This window comes from Vidua macroura, chromosome 11 (assembly GCF_024509145.1).
Source record: "Vidua macroura isolate BioBank_ID:100142 chromosome 11, ASM2450914v1, whole genome shotgun sequence".
NCBI lineage: Eukaryota > Metazoa > Chordata > Aves > Passeriformes > Viduidae > Vidua > Vidua macroura.
The window spans coordinates 4,187,734-4,207,007 of NC_071581.1; the positions used below are offsets into that span (position 1 = coordinate 4,187,734).

The window sequence follows — 19,274 nt, forward strand, 5'->3', positions numbered from 1 at the left end:
CTTTGTCATGTCTAGAGGCCTGGTTGTCAAGTTTTGCTAACCTTTGTATGTTTTCATGCTCACTTTTCTGTGTGTATGTGCAAATTAGGAGTATATCTTTAATTTAGTAGTTAGTAGTTAGCTATAGCAATTGATTATTAGGTGTACTTACCTGAAAATAAGATGAGCAGACATACACTATATGCACAGTATAAGGATAAGACTTACACTATTAAGAATATGTCTTTAATTGAGTAGTTAGCAGTTAGCTATAGCAATTAATCATTAGGTGTACTTATCTGAAAATAAGATGAGCAGACATACACTATTTGCAATTAGATAAGGATAAGACACTATTTGAAGATCTTCTCATGCACCTGGTTGCTTCGAAAGGAGTTCACAATATTTTAAAAAGACAATATTATTGTTCTATATCTTAAGGAATATGAGCTTGTAGCCATTGCACAAACTGTTCTTTTGAATCATTGTTACTGTTGTTATTCAGATAACATACTGTAAAGAAAAAGCAGCCCCAAAACCTGGAACATGATACTATTGGCATTGCAAATATTCTGAGCCAGTGCATTTTTAACAGTATGCATGATTGTTTGAGACTTGTACATGTTGATTTGCACGTGTGATACAAGTTTTTTAAGGCCTTTACTAATTCCCAATCCAAAGATTTTCCCTTTTCTCTTATAGACGATTAAAGAAGAAAATAAGTCTTTTGCAACTGCAGCTGGAGGAAGCAATGGAAAAAGAAGTCACAGCCTATCACTATCTAGCAAACCTTATTGGGCTGGTGGAGAAGACAGCTAAGGAACGTGATCATCTGGTATTTTTGGTAATTACCTTTAAATGGACTTCACTGGTATTTCACACAGTCGTCATGATACTGGCACAATTTATTATTAGTCTGAATTATCAAAGAATAAAGCTGTAATTCCAGTTTAAGGATTTAGCTCTATTTAAGTAGACTTTAGCAAATAGGATAGGAGCAGCAAAAGATTTTCTAGAGGAGCAATTAAAAGCAACCACCCTTATTTCTGGAGGTAATACAATTAAGCCTTAATTCACATGAGCGTTAGGGTCTGCAGTGGCACTTACCAAGTTTAAAAGATTTTTTAAACCTAGTTTTAGAAGTTGATGTTGAGCTACACATAATTAAAAATAGCAGGCAATCATAAAATTTTAATATTTGTGTTTGAGTCTTAAGGGTGGACTGTTATGCTTGAAGTGATCTGTATGGTCTGTCTGCTGTGGATGTATATGCATATTATTGCTCCTTATTGGTTAGCAGTCATTTTGACAGGCTGAAAGAGTTTTGGAACAACTTCTGTTTAGTGGAAGTGCCTGGCATGGAGGTTTTTGGGCTTTTTGTAAGCCTACTTTGTTTCTTGTACAGGATACTGGGCACAATTTAAATTTTTCATATTCATACTCTTGTCTTCAAATGGAATCTGAAATAATTTCACAAGACTTTGTTAAAATAAAGCTTCTTTTACTTGTTGTTCAGGTAGTAGACAAAGGTTGTCATCAGCATTGGATAAAAAGATACAGCAGTTAGTTCCTAATTCTAGAAGAGGAGCTATGGTGACACAGCTCAAATCCTTGTCCACTACAAACTGGACTGCAGGATTGTGAAACAATAAATGTATCCTAGAAACTGGGGGAACTGATTCTTAGATCTCAATCTCTGGGATATCTGCTTTGAAATATTAATCATACCATATTAGAAATACTCTTGCCTGAATGCCTGCCAATTTCAAGAGCTTGTTTGAGAGCAGATTGCTAAATGTGACCTAAAGGATGAGTCTTGTGCTTAAAAATGGGATCCCCACCTATGCATACTTAAATCTATAGGAAAAAAACACAGAATTGGTTTGATTTACAGTATGTTTCATTTCAGAATAATACTGCTTCATAGTATTCACAGTCAGTTGACAAATTATTGATGAGCCATTATGAAAATAATTTCCATGTTGGAAATTATTATGTTGGACTCTTTATCCATGTTGGTTCTTTAGAATGTTGGAATTCAAAATGGAATTGCTGTGTCTGCCCTGACAAACAAACAGAGTGGTAACATGTAGCTTTTTTTACTGCATGGTTGCAGGCCAGATGTTTGGAAAATGAGAATCATGGTGTTCTCAAGAAAATTGTAGAAGGCAGTCTGCGCTTAGGAAGATTGGAAGAAAAAGTTAAGGTAAGCAGTGTTTCTAAGCTAAACATGGACTGTGAAATGTTTGGGGTTTTTTAGTGAGAAAACTAGTTCATCTCTGGCAATGTTTTGGTGAAAGATTTATGTATGTATGGATTATCTTCAAAAGTTTTGAAAAAACAAAACAGATCATCATTCTGATTTTCACTAGTGTCTTCTTCCATTGTATAAAGAAGATACTCAAAGAAGATGTGCGTTGCATATCTGCCAGATCATCATGTTTACATCATTACTTGGACAATTATGACTAGTTGTATTAATATTTAAAGATTATTTGTATTTCAATTTTGCTCTCTAATGTAACCCAAGTGTTCTGTCTTCTACTTTTTTGAGGCTGCATCACTCCTTCAATTTGAAGTCCATTACCATTAGATTTGGAAGAATGAAAATGTTATCTCAGGTGTACAGTTTTCATCAAGTACTTTCTTGTGACCATGGGGTAGAAGGTTGAGAAACTCAGAGGATGTTCAAACGTCCAGCTTAGTTAATGAATACATTTTAAGTTATCGTTACAAGATAACTTATAATAAAAGAAATAAAAAGCACAGTATGTAATTGCAATATAACAGTGAAATAAATTTGAAACATTTATGTTTCAGCATCTTTGGTGCTACCATGATTATTTTTACTGTAATCTTAAAAAAAGAAAGGAGAAAGATAGCTGCTATATTGGTTTCTATGTCTAGAAAGTAATGTATATATTACTTTCAAAAGCTGTTTTGTATTAAGTCAAGTTTGTTCAGTTTATCCTAAAGCAGAGAGTCTCCATGTTATACTTTGCCAGTCAAGACCTCCACTGCTGTTCCTGCATCAAATGACACAAATGTGCACCACCACTATGTTAATGGAGACCATCTCCTTCTGCACTTTCATTGTAAGGACCGACACAGCATAGAATTTAGCAACAAAGAAAATAAATGAAATTGTAAATCTAAAGAGAGCAGTATGCTGAAAAACAGCTTGAATTTGCAAGGAGCCCTTCATAAAATACCTGAATGCACGAAACACTACTGTAAAAGATTTACTTAATTATATTAAGACAGCCATCAAATATTTTTAGCTTTTTTCACCATCACTCATGTCTAGCTCCCCTATTAAGAGAGTGGTTTGTATTCTGGTTAAATGTGGATCTTCTGCAATGTAATAGATCTGTGACTACTCTAAGGGATAGAGAAGAGGTTGGTATAAAATTAAGGACATTTACATGTAATGAATTTTAAGTGCAAAAGGCGAAAGGACAGGCAAGGACAGCCTCCATACTTCACTGGATGCAGGAGGAGATACATTAACTTAGGATGAGGAGAAGGCAGAGGTACTTAACACTGTCTTTTTCTCAGTTTTCAGCAGTAAGGCAGGTTGCTCTCAGGACAGCTGGCCTCCTGAGCTGGGAGATGGGAAAAGGGAGCCCGCTGGAGATTAGCCTCCCTGTAATCTAGGAGGAAGCAGTCAGAGCTATGCTAAACCATATAGATGCTTACAAGTCTATGTGCCCAGAGGAGATCCACCCCAGGGTGATGAGGGAGTGGCACATGAGCTTATCATCAGTCCTGGCTCACCAGGGAGGTCCCAAAGGACTGGAGGTGCCAATGTGAAGCCCATCCACAAGAAGGGCTGGAAGGAGGCTCTGGGAAACTCCAGACCTGTCAGCCTGACCTCGGTGCCTGGCAAGATTATGGAACAGATCACCCTGAGTGCCATCACACAGAACCTACAGGATGGCCAGGGGATCAGAGCCAGCCAGCGTGGGCTTAGGAGGGGCAGGACCTGCCTGTCCAACCTGATTTCCTTCTATGACCACGTGACCTGCCTGGTGGATGTGGGAAGGCTGTGGATGAGTCTATGTGGACTTCAGCTAAGCCTTTGACACTGTCTCCCACAGCACACTCCTGGAAAAGTTGCAGCCCATGGCTGGGACAGGAGCACTCTGTGCTGGATGGCTGGTCCAGAGAGTGGTGGTGAATGGTGCAGCATCTAGCTGGGGACAGTCACCAGGGGTGTCCCTCGGGACTCTGTGCTGGGGCAGTGATCAGTCCTGTTCAGTATCCTCCTCATTGATGATCTGGATGAGGAGCTTGAGTCCACCATCAGTAAACTTGCAGATTACACCAAACTGGGAGCATATGTTGGCCTGCTGGAGGGGTAGGAGGGCTCTGCAGAGGGACCTAGACAGGCTGGATAGATGGGCTGAGTCCAACAATGTGAGATTTAACAAGTCCAAGTGTCCAGTCCTGCACATTGGCCACAGAAACCCCTGCAGCGCTACAGACGGGGGACAGTGCCCAGACAGAAAGGGACCTGGGGGCACTGGTCACCAGCCAGCTGGACATGAGCCAGCAGTGTGCCCTGGTGGCCAAGAAGGCCAATGGCTCCTGGCATGGATCAGGAATGTGTGGCCAGCAGGAGCAGGGAGGTCATTGGCACTGGTGAGGCCACACCTCGAGTGCTGTGTCCAGTTCTGGGCCCCTCAGTTTGGGAAGGACATTGAGATGCTTGAACATGTCCAGAGGAGGCAACGAGGCTGGAGAGGGGCTGGGAACACAAACCCTGTGAGAACAGCTGAGGGAGCTGGGGGTGCTCAGCCTGGAGAAAAGGAGACGCAGGGGAGACTTTTATCACTCTGTATGACTTCCTGAAAGGAGGTTGTAGTCAGGTGGGGGTTGGTCTTTTCTCCCAGGCATTTAGTGACAGGACAAGAGGACACAGCCTTAAACTGTGCCAGGGGAGGTTTAGACTAGACATTAGGAAAAAATTCTTCACAGTAAGGGTGACTGGGCCCTGGAATGGACTGCCCAGGGAGGCGGTGGAGTCACTGTCCTTGGAGCTGTTTAAGATGGCTGCATGTGGTGCTCAGTGCCATGGTTTAGTTGATGAGGAGGTGTTAGGTCATAGGTTGGACTTCATGATCACAAAGGTCTTTTCCAACCTAATTCATTCTGTGATTCTGTGAACTGAGAGATACTGACTCAGTGCCATGATCAGCATGGTAAGCTGAGGTAGTACTTTGGCTGGGGTCAGCATTATAACCTGAGGTAGTACTTTGGCTGGGGTTCCCTGGGAGGTCTCCTTGTAGTTCATAATTGTAATTACCAAGCAGTTTGATGATCCATGGCAAGAATTTGAGGAAGCCAGTTTTTCTGGTGTTAAAACTATTCCTTTACAGTCAGAATTCTGCACTGTTTTCTCTTTGAATATGAGTTTGGACATATAGTTTGTCTCATCAGGGACTCCTTCAACTTCATGCAAGGGGGACAGCTAACACAGAAAGATCTATCCTTTTTATGAGGTATTTTAGTCAAACATCTCGTACAAATTCTGTGGAAACAATTCAGGGTTTTGGACTTAGAACTGTGAATAGTAAGTCTCTGATAACAGAATTTGCCCTCCAGTTCATCATTAGTTCCATTCACTGCAAGTGTAATTCATCTTTGAATTATGCACACACTGTTGAAAAAAAGAATTTAGATTACAACAAGTTCATTCATTCTGAATCTCTATTTGATAATAATTTTTAGTCATGAGGTTTTAGTAAGAACAGAAACAACCTTTGTATTGAAGGCATCTACCATCTCCTACTGTAACTGCCCTATATGAGGAGCTGTGTACTTCAGAACTACATGTACTCATTGTAGAACTTCCTATTAGTATGACCAGTTGCTCATGCCAGCACATTTGAAGGAGACAGTGTTCCTATCACCAGTGTTCCTTTGCCACATTCCTGTCAACATTAATCTGGACTTAGGGGAAGGTGCTTTGTGTCTGAAATCAGGATACCATGGGTAGATTTAAGTCTTGCTGCCTACATGGCTTCTCTGTTCAGAGTATTCATTCTGCTTTGTTAGAGGAGCCCCTTGAAAATTCATGGAGCATTGCTGGTTTTTTAAATGCAGCCACTTAAGAAACTGCTTCCATTGTTTCATCAGTCCTAAAGATGGACTATTTTTTTCCCCAAATCTTTTAATTATCTGGGCAGGAATTCACTCCTGTTTTTGTCCCAAGTTACCAATCAGGAAATACAAGGGCCCAGGTAGTACAGCATATAATATTGCAACACCTGTTTTCCCTTCGTTCATATGTCCAAAATTGTTCACACTTTGTGATGTTAGCTGATGTACACTCAGAATCTCTAAATTATTCTGGTGTATGTCACTATTTTGTATACTAATTAGCTTATTTCTCAGAGTTTACCATGTTTGCATAGAAAACAGAAAGTATAACCAAAATTGAAAGGAAATGGATTCATCTTACTGGTAAGGAAACACTGGATTCTGTTTCACACTCATAAGTTGATCTGGATACAGAGGAGAGAGAAATGTACCCAAATTTATGCTGGCTTTTGTCTGAAGCTGTTTCAGTTTTTTCACATTTTCCACTCAACTGTAAACTTGGAATATGACTTGCACACACTGCCACTCACACAAAAGTGCTGCCAAAAATCATGGAAGTGATTAATATCCCCAGGAAAGTTCGTTATATGTCTCAGGCATTCTGAGCCTGCTGAATAGAACCTGTCTTTCCATGACTGCAAAAAAATCATCTGTTTCCAAGATCTCTGTGCCAAACCCAGGAGCCAAGGGCCTCCTAAGGAGACTAGCCAGAATGGCAGCATAGTGTATGCCCTGACCCAAAAAAATCATATATGCATATTTCCTCTACGTCATCTTCAGTCTGCTTTACTGTCTCTTTACCACCTGGGAGTAAATTATGTCCTCTTCAGTACCAGCACCTGCATCCATAAACATTCCTCATCCTGCTTGCTATGTACATGGAGTGCCATGGCCAGCTCTAGAGGAGAACATTATGACTTCCAGCTATGTGTTCACATCCTCTTCCTGAAAACTGTCATCTCCACCAGTCTGTTTGCTGCTACCTGCTTCACTTCAGAGAACAGGAATAGGTTAACTTGAACAATTCAAATGTGTGAAGGATCTATAAATGCCAGCAGTTGCATGTGTCAGTGTGCCCAGGACCATCCCAACCTGCCCAGGCTGCATTTTACAGACTTAATTATAATCCATCCATTGAGACAAGATCAGAACAAGGTATCACTCATATCTAGTTTCAGACTATAATCATATGGCCATAAGAAAAAGGTGCACTTCTTCCCTCTGATTTTGCAACCATTCTGCACATGGGACTCAGCGTCAGTTGGCAAAGGTAGAGCAGGAGTGCAGAGCCAGCAGAGGCAGCTGTGGGCTATGGAGGAGCCAGAGGCCTGAAGCACCTCAGGCAGAGTGCAGCTTAAAACACAAACCTCAGCTTGAAACACACACCACCCTGTAGCTGGATGGTCATTGAGCACGTGATGGAAAACAGTTTCACCAGCCTTCCCCGTGATAAAGTCGAGAGAGGAAGTTTGCTCTTGTTCTTTGAGATTATTATGGGCATCTAATCTACAGAGGGCATTTCAGGTCTCACACCTGGCTGGACCTGGCAAGTGCTGGGACTTTTACTGACAGAGGGGAAGGTTCAGCTGTTTCCCTATACTCTGCACTTCCTCTAGGCTGGCTCTCAGCAACCTTCTGTTCAGAAGGAACTTGTTTACTTTTAGCCTTCCATGACATTACTCTGCATTTTGAAGGCTTCTCTGGGAATCTAAAAAGTTGAGTTACTGGTTAACTTGCAAGTTTCTTATTCTTCTATTAGAACTGTCAGGGAAAAGTTAGGATAAAAAATCCTATGTAAGTCAGCATTAAATATTGAATTACTAATATTCTAGGTAAATATTATCTGTTGTTATCCTATTACCTCTAGAAAATTAAACTTCACAGTGACACATTTTGCAAGTGCTAAAAAGGAAACAGTTTGTGGGAAGGATTATATAGCTTTATATACAGCATGTCTAAAAATGCCTTTTTTTTAATTCCTCCAAAAGGCAAACTTTCTCCCATGATTCAGATGTAGATAAAACCTTAGAGATTAGCACCTGAAATAAAACTTTATATTAGCAAGACAAAAATAGCAGTATTTTCAAAGCTTCACTACATTAGTTTACAGTTTTATTAAAGGAGGTGTTTCCATCCCAAAACTGTTCTGTAGCCTATAGGAAACATCACAGTCTGCAGAGAAAAATAACGGTTTTAGAATTCTATTTCTAATCATGAGAAAAATAAGTTAATACTGGATTTTGGTATTGTCAGGAGCAGCAGCATCTAGCAATGTGTAACAATGCACAAACCAGTTTTCAGTTTCTTGTGTGCTTATGCAGTTTAGTGGGGATGTTATTTCAGAAAGCAGTTACTTTGTACAAAAATAATTTCTTACTTTTGAGATGAGACCAGTCATTAGTTATCATTTAGTTATTATAGCCATTAATCAAAAAATCACTTGTGCTTCACTGAACAAGAGGACTGTTACATGAAGCAGCAAGCAAAGGTATTCTTTTCTTCCATTTAGTATTAAGATTAAACATCTAACAAAACAAACACTTTTTCATGGTATGTACTGATAAGTATGACTGTTCAGCAAGTAGGAAGCAACATGTGCTGTAAAGTGTAGCTTTGTATCTTGGAAAACAAACCTTTTTTTGCAGGTAATTGTGTTTGCTGTAAAACAAGCATACAGTATGGTATTCATTGTACACACAAGTTTTATATGCAGAACAAAATGAAGTGTAATTCCTTCACCTTAAAAAATAGGGTAAAAATCCCACAGTGCAACCTATCTGGCATAATTAAGCAAGGCAGCATTGATGTAAAGATTCAACTGAAAATCTCTAACTCTTTTGTTAGTTATGACTTGTCCTTATTTCTCCTATAATCACACTTTTTCTATTAACTTTAACCCTTACAGGTATATAAAAAGAAAGCAGCTGAGAAGCTTGGAGATCTTAGTCTCAAGATGACTGAGCAGGAGAAAGAATTTGAAAGGAAGACTCTTCAGTATGAGGAAGAAAAGAAGCACCTGAGGTGTCTGCTGCAAGACAAACAGGAAATCCTCAATGAAGTGCTGCAGCAAAACAGGTGAGTGGGGCACAGGCAGGAGCCATCCAGGCAGGGCAGACAGGTAAGGGACAAGGGAAAGCACCTGCACACAGCCACCAGCAGAGTCCTGTGGTATGTTCTGAAAATGAAAGTGCTGAAACCCTGCTCATGATTCCCAGCTCTCAGAAAGGTCTTTGGAAGGAAGAATTTATTCTATATGGCTACTGCTGTTCTTAAGACTTCTTAAGAAGGATATCAATTTGAGAAGGATGTCAATCTGTGTGAATCTGTGATAATTTGAAAGGATTCTATAAATCAAAATATATGTTGATTTCTTTTAATAGCACCTTCTGCTAAAGGCTGAACACTTTCTCATTCATACCCCTCAACAGTTTTCAGAATAGTAGGAAATGAAGGGAATCTAATGAGTACAGCAAAGATCTGTTTTCTTTTGAATCTGTCTTACTGATCTATTAACAAGTGACTTAGACTGGCTATGTGCAAAATAAAGAGAAGAAAATGTAGCAGATTTAGAGAAGATTATGACTGCAGTGTTGAGATATCTTTTAAATATAGAGTCCTTTAAAGGTATTTTTCCCTGTGATAGTAGAAAGCTTCATAGCACGTTTACATTATCAGCATAAAAGAAAAACAGTTTCAGTTTACAACTGAAGAAAAGTAATAAGCAGTCATTTCTTGAGTGATCACTGCTATTGTGAAATAATAGATTTAAGTAGATTTTATCAGACAATAGAAAAACAGGGCTTGGTATCATCTACCTTATATCACTGCAGACCTTCTCAGTTACTTTATACAGTGCACTTAAACAGGTGTAAGTAGCAGAGTTGTACAATGAACATTCCATTAATCTCTGAAATTTGCATTAAAAACCAGATTGAACTGATCCACATTTCTCTGGAAATCTTTATTTAGGATTTTAAACTAACTAAATGACTTTCATATGTCTGGGCTCATGTTACAATTTTTTACTGTGGAGAACAACAGTTAAATAAAAAGGTTTTTTTTTTCAAGGTAGGATAGAGCATAGTTTGAAGTCCCACAATATGGATAAATCAAAATTTACCCTTCTAGCCCCAAAGTAGACAAATTAGATAATGCAACCCAGGTGTATAAAATAATTAATTACACTTTCCATACAGTGTACTAAATCACTTTTACCTTTTCAGTCAAAATGAATTCATTTTTTCTTCAGTAAACACACACAATTAATACTTGCAGCTACCTTTTAAGAAACAGGATCTGCACCTGGAACTACACCATTGTAGTCCATTTAACTATATGGTAATGAAAAAAAGTGGTTTATGGAAACAAGCCCAAGATTAACCCCATCAGGTTATGTCTTTCATTTCTGTAGTCTCTACCATTATTGAATGGTGTAATGAGTGACTGCTTTTTTCTGGTGGTAGTTAAATCTCAACAGTAATTATTGGAATATAATATAATGAACACAACTCTAAAAGTAAAAAAGAATTTTTACTGTCATCTTCCAAGTAGTATTTTGGTTAGCCTCATGATTCACTATTTTCCTTTGATTACTATATAAAAAATGTAGATTAAAAAAATTTAAATATTACTGAGAAATCAACTGAATTCTACACCTATATAAGAAAAAATAAGTTTTTTTGCTTATGAAACAAAATCAATGAAACCAACTCACACCATGACTGATACTGTACATGTGAACTAGTTTCTTCATATTCCATTATTCTTCTCAAGTACTGCAATATAAAGTAGTTTCTCAAGGTAATCCAAATATGTATCTACTCTTTTATGCCTATCAGCCAGAAATTAAACATGTATTTTGGTCTCCTTTGTGTATTTATGATTTTACAAGGTTTATTATTTTCTCTCTCCCTTAACACAGTCACAGGAGTAAGGAGGGGAAAATTATTTGTAGTTCAGATATTGCTCCTCATCTATAGCTTGGCAGTGAAAGTCACTAGTGCTAGGAGAGTACCAAACATTTAGATTTATTGTGACTAGCTGTGTTTACAGAGTAGATTTCTAGTCCAGAATACTGTCCAGCTGATAGTGTTTCTGTGCAAAATGCCTACATAGACATCAAGATAAGTGCATACAATAAATATTTGTTCTCTAATTTCCAATTTATTCTCCAATTTTACTGTTAGATAATGAAGATCAGAGTAGCATGCCACATTTAAAGCAGAAAAGCCAGTCTAGTTTAAAATCTAGCTGAAGGTGTGATGAATCACTGTAAGCAGGGGAAGACAGAAAACTATTTCATCTATTTTGTTCTTGCATTTAGTTTAATAATATAGAGTCAGGAAATTGGGACAAGTCTGACTTAGCTACCACCATGAAATTCTTTCTCATAAAAGCATACTATACCTGTTGCTGCTGGTAAGTTTTCTTGAAAAGCAAAGTGAGATCCCACTTCAGATCTGGAAACAGCAGCGTGCTTTCCGTGAGCCCTGCACAGGGATGAGCAGCCCCAGGTGATGAAGCTGAAGAGGAGCAGAGCACGCCCGGGTGGTGGCAGCTCACAGCACACTGCACAGCCCCTGTGTGCCCAGAGGCAGAGTAGCTGCAGTCACAGCATGGCCACAAGGAATGCCTGTGGAGACAGAGATGTACTCATGTTCTGTCCTGTTTTTAACAAGTGTACTCCAAACTAGCATGGGTTTTCATCAAACATAACAGACATGACTTGCCTTTGAAATTTTCTCCCCTCCTGCAGTCTTTCACCTCTTAACAAAAATCAGGAGTTCCACTACTTACCCATTGCATCCAAGGGATGAGAATTTTTTCAAAAAGAAACACATACAGATATAGTTGTACTTTTGATAAATAAAAGCTTTTAAAGATAGGCAGATTTCCCTTCCTGGAAGCTGCTCTTTAGAGCCTTATTGGTAATTACAGCCTTTGCTAGACAGTATTGCAAATTCCCAGCAACCTTTAATGAGAAAGCAGTAGCATTTTGTTTTTCAGGCAGCTGATAATGACATCTTTATTAGTCACTGAGTAACCTTAAGAGATATCAATATCACAACCTTTCCTTAAATAAGAGGTTTGAGATATAAACAAAGTTCATTATGTGATCCTAGGGTAAAAAACCAGGTTCATAAATGTTTCCAGTCTTATTTGACAGGTCATAGACATTTATGAGTTTTTTTGGTCAAAGTTTATTTCATAAGACTTCTGCAGAGAAACAGTACCTCAGGGTAGTTACAGCTGCAGTGCTTTGGATGCAGAATGTAAATTTGAAAGTTCATTAAACTGTCCTTGGAGGAGGATCAACAGCAGAAAAGCTTTGCAGCTGTGCATAGGCAAGGGGGAGGAGCTGTCTTATCAGTGAGGTGACATACAAAATTATAACCATAGTAAAAACCTTTGTGATAAGGAATATATAAATAAACTGTCACAGGATAGATGAAAATGGATTCTTGAGCCAGCTCAAATAAGATTCTGAGATTTAAGGCTGAATTAATTTTGTTCAATGAGGGCATGTCTTCTTTAAAGAAGAATCTTTCAGAACCTACTTCTAGTAATTTTTTCATCCTCAAACATCAGTGGGGCACTGGAATTTTGCTTACTCTCGACAAGTTATAAAATCCTACATCTTGGCTAGGTTAGGGGTTGAATGAAATTTTTATTTTTACTTATTTAATTAATAATAACCTACATTAATAAGAAATTAATTTAATGCCTTTTGTCTAAAGGCATCTGGAAACAGCATGTGTATCTAAACTGAGCATGTGTCTGGTTTTAAATGCCAAGTGGCAAAGACCTATGTTTCAAGAGGCAAACCAGCTGTAGAGGCAAGGAAATTTTGGTGTTGAAAAAGATGTACAGAGCATCAGTGGCTGTAGCAACCAAGCTGCTCTGTAATCCAAATTCCTTAAGGGAAGGGAGGTTGTGACTAGCAAAAAGACACCCTCTCCCCAGCCAACTGCTGAGTGCATTTTTAAATTTCAATCAGGTCAAAATTTTCAAACAAAACCAAGAACACCTGGGATGCTACTGCTTCTTCTCAGATGCTGACCTGGACAGCTGAACTGTGAAGCAGCACGTTGTCCCACTCTGCAGAGCCTTACCTGGGACTGCAGCAGCACGCTGCTGTGTGTGCAGCAGGGACAGCTGCACTGCCCTGTCTTGGCAGCAGTGTGCTCTGACTGCTCATTCCAGAGCCAGGTCAGTCAGCACTCTCTGGCTCTGCATCTCTCAGCTCTGTTTAAAAATTAGTCCTCCAAGAAGAGTTCAGATTCACAGAATCACTGGGTTGGAAGAGACCTTCAAGACCGAGTCCAACCCAGCCCCAACCCCTCAACTAAACCCTGGCACCCAGTGCCACATCCAGGCTTTGTTAAACACATCCAGGGATGGTGACTCCACCACCTCTCCAGGCAGGCCATTCCAGAACTTTATCACTCTTTCTGTAAAAAACCTTTTCCTAATATCCAACAGATACTGCCTTTGACACAGCTTGAGACTGTGTCCTCTGGTTCTGTATTAAAATATGTGTGCTTATTTTCCACGCATCAGCTATGCTTTCCATGTCAATTGATCTTCATTTCCTTATTATTTTTTATTTTGACATACACTAGGAGTCAAAGGAAACCCAAGCTCCTGGGCTTTGTCTACCTTCTAAGTTGATACCACTTTTGTTTGGCTCCCACAAAGATGCATCAGCTGAGCACAGAATCTGACACAGATCAGACCCTGTGGGCTCGGAGGGGTGAGCACAGTGCTCTGGGCAGAGGGGCAGTGCCACGTGGGAAGCAGAGCTGTGCTCACCAGGGAGCCTGAGTCAGTGGAGAGTGGTAGTCACAGTATTTGGGTCTCACATGCACTGCTCTGTGTGCACACTTAATCCAACTTGTTACATAATGGGTAGTTTTACATGGGTAGTTTTCTGGTCATATCCTATTTAGCATTACATTTAATGAGCTTTTTCAAAAGCAAAAAATGAATGAATTTCAATCAGGCAATTTCAAGCACCTAAATACAGGCCATTTCTAATTTGCTTATCCACATAGTATAATTCTGCACTGCTGAAACATTGTTAAAGTTAGGATTTCTCTTCATTTTTTTCCCTAGGAAAACAGAAGGGGTTCTTGAAATCATGTGGGAATCCACAGCAATAGAAAACAGGAGAATGAGAGAAGTCTTACAGAAATCCCTGAGGAAGAACAACGCCTGGAGTGCTGTCACAGTTCATGAACCACACTCTCAGAAGGATCTTGTTTATGGACATGATTTTAGCTATTGTGATGTGAAAACTTCATCCCCTACTGAAATGAAATTCAGCAATAATGTCAGTGATAAGAATCTGCATCTCATCCAAGAAAGAAAACTTGGTGCCTGAATTTGACTTTTTCAGCAGCACAAGGTGTAATGGAATGTTTACTGTCTTCAATATTAGTGTACTTTTAAGGTCATCAAAATGACAGCAGCACATTCTCTACTTGTACTGTGAATAATGTAAATCTAGCCTAAAATATTACTTTGTTATTTGAAGCAAAGGCTATTCATTCTTAAGACAAAATGTGGTACAACCTTAAGATAACATGTAAAGACAAGTAACTAGTTAAGAGGAGAAGCAGCTGGTAAGCTTGGTGTTCAGCACAGACACACACCATGCCACAAAACCAGTGAGCAGCAAGACAATGCTTGTTAAAATTAAAAGGACAAATTTCAGTAAATTGTCCCTAAAATGCCAGATGGAGTATGATCCAAAAAAATGTGGCTTGTACTTTTTCTCATGAGGAAGCATCTTGACTTCCTAAGATGCAAGGATGTCCTTATACTACATGGTGTGCCAAATATCTTGTCATCTCAAGGACAGAGAAAAATTTGACTGTGAAGCAGACAAGACTGAAACATCCTCATGACAACTGCTGGTGCCTGAATGCACAACTGTCCAGTGTGTAGATTTACAGGATGCCTGTTGGGAAGCTCCTACTATGGGTTTGCCAAGGGGAGGAGCTGCCAGCACAGGATGCAGCTCTCCTCCAGATTGTTTTGTTCATCCTGCTTCAGACTCAGTGGCTTCAAAAGCCACCCAGAGTATTCTCTAAAGCATGCTTATTGTATATGCCTTTAGACTATTGACCTGTATTTGTCTTAGCTTTCAGATATGTTGATTTTTCACAATATTGCATATCAACTTTCTAGTAGTATGCATTACTGTGATATGGCTTTATTTTGGATTTACATATAACTTGCTGGATGAGCTTTTTGGTTTTGCTTCATTTTCATAACAAAACACAAATGGTACCAGAAAACTGTAACAATACAAAAAACATGTAACTATCATAGTTGTGTAGCATTAGAAATCCTACAGCATTTTCCTTCATGGTAAGGCCATGACTCAGAAGAATGGCTTTGTTCAGAAGAGGGTGGGGACAGCACTTCCTATCACACCATGATGTTCAGGGACAGGCAGATGTACAGCTTTCAAGGACAGGTCCTGCAGTACTGTGCAAAGCTAAGAAATGTACAGACTTCCAGAGCCCTGTCAGAACCTCAGTGCACTCAGATACTGCCCTGATTATAGGAAAGCACCAAAGTAGGTGAGTCACACATGCAGGCAAGATTTTAGGATGTACTTTAATTACTTTTCTATAACAGGAATTACAGGAGTGCAACACTCTGACCAGTTCATAAAGATAAAACTTAAGCATGCCAGAGTCTTTTAGACACTGATTAACAGAACTACTCTCTAACAGCACATTATCTTTTGGTCTCTGCCCAGAGACTTAACAAGAGCTACACCTTTGAATCCTTTCACTCTCCTGGCTTTTTCAACTTGATTATTTTAGGACTCCATGCCTCAGCATAACAACCAGAAGCTATTTTTAAGCAGTCTTAAATAACGTCATTAATATGTGAAATTGTCATGGGGATGGTCTATCACTAAAGCAGTCCTGTCCCCTATGTTCCTTGAATTTGAAAAAAAAAATAATTTGAAATGTCAGGCCTGAAATACCTCTTCAAATCAGTTAGACAGGCATACACACTCCTCTTGTTTCCACACAAGCTCCAATCTGCAGGTGTGCAGACTCTGGAAGAGCATGGAACATGGCCATACCCTCAGATTTTCACCTTTTTAAAGGCAAGTTTGGAAAATGAAGTCCTTCATGTCATATGTTTTAATATAAATATTTCTGAATATGCAAATACCAGCTCAGAACTGATTCATTATTTACAAGATTACCCTCATCTGGGTTTAATTGCCCTTTTGAGTATGTTTTAAGAGTTTGTAAAAATCAGCTTCACAAGGAAAAGCTATTGTATTGGTAATTCCTTAGAAACAGAAGCAAGATTTTCAAAACTCTGAATTTTGGCCTAACTGTTCTTCCACTGAAGTGACCTGACAATGTCTTAGAACTGTACTTTTGCCACACCTGCTGCCCATTTTCACAGCTCTTGTTTTAGAGTAGGTTTTAATACATGGTTCAAAGGGCAGCACCTTGACAGTGGCACTCTTAAGGCTTTGTTCAGAAATGCTATACTTTGCCATTCGCATGTCATTGAAATATGACATTAAACTTTAAATAAACTAACATTTAATCAAATCCCTGGCTGATTCTCCATACTCAGTTTCCCCAGGAAGAAAACTGAGAAAAAGTTACGTCCTGTGGATGAAAAAGTCTTTCTGTGGCTCAGGAACACTTTTTTGGCATAAAAATCCTGTTATAGGCTATTTTAAGTAACACGTGAACATATTTTAAGTACATATGAACCCATTTGACATACTTGGACAGTAAAATACTGGAATTGTTTCAGATCAGCAAAAATAAACCCATTTGCAAGTGTGCCAAGTGTGCAAGTAGAATTGATAATTAGACAGGTGATTCCCTCCAGTTCCTTCCAAGTGGATTCTCTCTTTTATTAACAGCTGAAAGAATTTGTTTTCCTGTAAATCTCTTTCAGATGAACCATAAATCTTATGCTCTGTATGTTTGGTAACTTGGTTTCAGTGTATCTCTATGTACAGAAAGTACACAATGTAATGCTTATTGCTGACCATTGATTTTAGGACTAGAAAAAAATTAAAAGACTAGCATTACATGAATAAATATTCTTTTGAAAAAAAAGAAAATATGTTTTTTATTAAAACATGCAACATTTAAACATAAAGGAAAAATAAAAACCAACAGTAAAGTCCTGCTAAAATGTCTAACAAAGTTGATAATTTTAGGAGCTAAATTGCCTAGCAGGCCATACCACTACCTAATCAAAATCCAATGTCTCAAAAGCTTTCTAGAAGGAAGAACTCAAAGGGTGTGTGTGCAGGGCCAGGAACTGGGCTCAATCCTTGTGGGTTCCTTCCAACTCAGGATATTCTGTGATTCTGTAAGTCATCTTTCACTCTGTGGAGGAAAGACAACCAGATCCAAGTAGTTAATTAGGGTTCAGCTGCAGCTGTATCTAATACTGTATGAGGTAATATGTTTAGATCTCTTAATTCTATAAGAATTCTCTACAGTAAAATACACTATATTGTTTACCCTTTATTCTTTCACATTATTTGCTTACATTCTTTCTCAGCTGAAGCCAGGTGGGTGGAGCTGTCTGTCACCTCAGTTCCAATCAGCTGAACAGCTTTTTGCAAGAGCTGGCAGAAGGGTTTTACTGAGTGTCATTTGGTGTTGGATCAGTGTAAGTGCAAAAGGTACAACGTAATACAGTGAGTGCTTTTTAATCTAAGTAAAAGCACAACATGTCTTGCAATCAAAAAAATGTCAAAGATCAGCAAAGGTGCTAAGATCACAGGAGATCAGATACTGTCTTGATACTGCACCCCTTGACTGATTTGACATGCATTTACCTGCTCTCATTTTTTATAGCATTTTTTATAGCTCTTTGTTTAGATTTTCTTCTTAAATGTGTTTTCCCAGAGGCGTTACCATCATCTCTAACTGGCCTTGGCCAGCAGCAGGTCCATCTCCAGAGCCATCAGGGACTGGCTCTGCTGGACATGGTGGGAGCTTCCAGCAGCTTCTCACAGAAGTCACCTCCATGGTCCCCCTGCTACCAAGAGCCAGGCCATGCAAAACCAACAAGTGTAATACTGTCTTGCCTCATCACTTATAAATCCTTGGTGACTGTACCCAAAAACTGCTGGTCACTGTATTCTTTAGTGTTTCACACTATGATGAAATGCATCTTTGACTTCAGACCTATCTGCCTGATACCCCTTTATTTAAGCTATTTTTCCTGTTGCTCTGATAAAGTGAGTTTCAGAAACACAGTTCCTTGTGACATTTGGTTATAATAATAATGCTGTTAAACTCTCCTTAACTGCACCTCCTAGAATTATCCTCAGTTTTTGATATTCTGAAGCTGAAAAGATTAACTAACAAAACATACAAAATGCCTCTAAATTGATTGGTTTCTAGTGGTTCTTCTTTCTCTTTCAGTGCTAAAAGATAATTCTCTTCTTATTTTTAACTCTTAAGTGCCGAAGTGATAGAGATACAATCCCACCCTGTGCCTGGGAACATTGTCCAAGTGCTCCTTGAGCTCTGTCAGCCTTGGGGCCATGGCCACTGCCCTGGGAGGCTGTTCCAGTGCCTGACCACCTTCTGGGGGAAGAATACCCAACCTAAATACCCTTTGATGCAGTATCATGCTGTTCCCTTGGGTCTTATCACTGGTCACAGAGAGCAGAGGGTGCTACCTGCTCCTCCACTGCCCTTCCTGAAGAGCTCAGTGGGGTCTCCCCTCAGTCTCCTCTTCAGGCTGAGCACACCAAGTGCCCTGGGCTGCTCCTCATTGAGGGCTTCCCCTCCAGCCCCTTCCCCATCCTCACGGCCTCCTTTGGGCCCTCTCCAATGGCTTCATGTCCTTCTCATGCTGTGATGGCCCAAAGTGCCCCCAGCACTGAGGGCGAGGCCGCCCCAGCCCAGAGCAGAGCAGAGCAATCCCCTCCCTGGCCTGGCAGTGCTGGGCCTGATGGCCCAGGACAGGGATGTCCCTCCTGGCTGCCAGGGCACTGCTGGCTCAGCTCCAGCTGGCCACGGAGCAGCAGCCCCAGGTCCCTTCCTGCAGCTGCTCTCCAGCCTCTCACTGCCCAGTCCATTCATACACGCAGGTTTGCCCCGTCCCACATGGAGAATCCAGCACTTGTCCCTGTTAAACTTCATACAGTTGCTGATTGCTCAGCC

The 19,274-nt window shown here is 39.7% G+C and overlaps 1 protein-coding gene across 5 annotated transcripts in view; it reads left to right on the top strand.

Moving 5' to 3' along the window:
• The window catches only part of CEP89 (centrosomal protein 89), a 33,146-nt gene extending 16,225 nt beyond the window's left edge, over positions 1-16,921 (top strand). For 3 of the 5 annotated variants that reach the window (XM_053987429.1, XM_053987432.1, XM_053987433.1), the window contains exons 16-19: positions 682-823; positions 2,096-2,185; positions 8,990-9,159; positions 14,200-16,921. In XM_053987429.1, the coding sequence (XP_053843404.1) occupies positions 682-823; positions 2,096-2,185; positions 8,990-9,159; positions 14,200-14,467 (670 nt within the window). In that variant the 3' untranslated portion in view covers positions 14,468-16,921. Of the gene's footprint in view, positions 1-681; positions 824-2,095; positions 2,186-2,533; positions 2,825-8,989; positions 9,160-14,199 lie in introns of those variants that run through there. The other 2 variants (XM_053987431.1, XM_053987434.1) reach the window with 2 other exon arrangements.
• Positions 16,922-19,274: the final 2,353 nt, after the last annotated feature.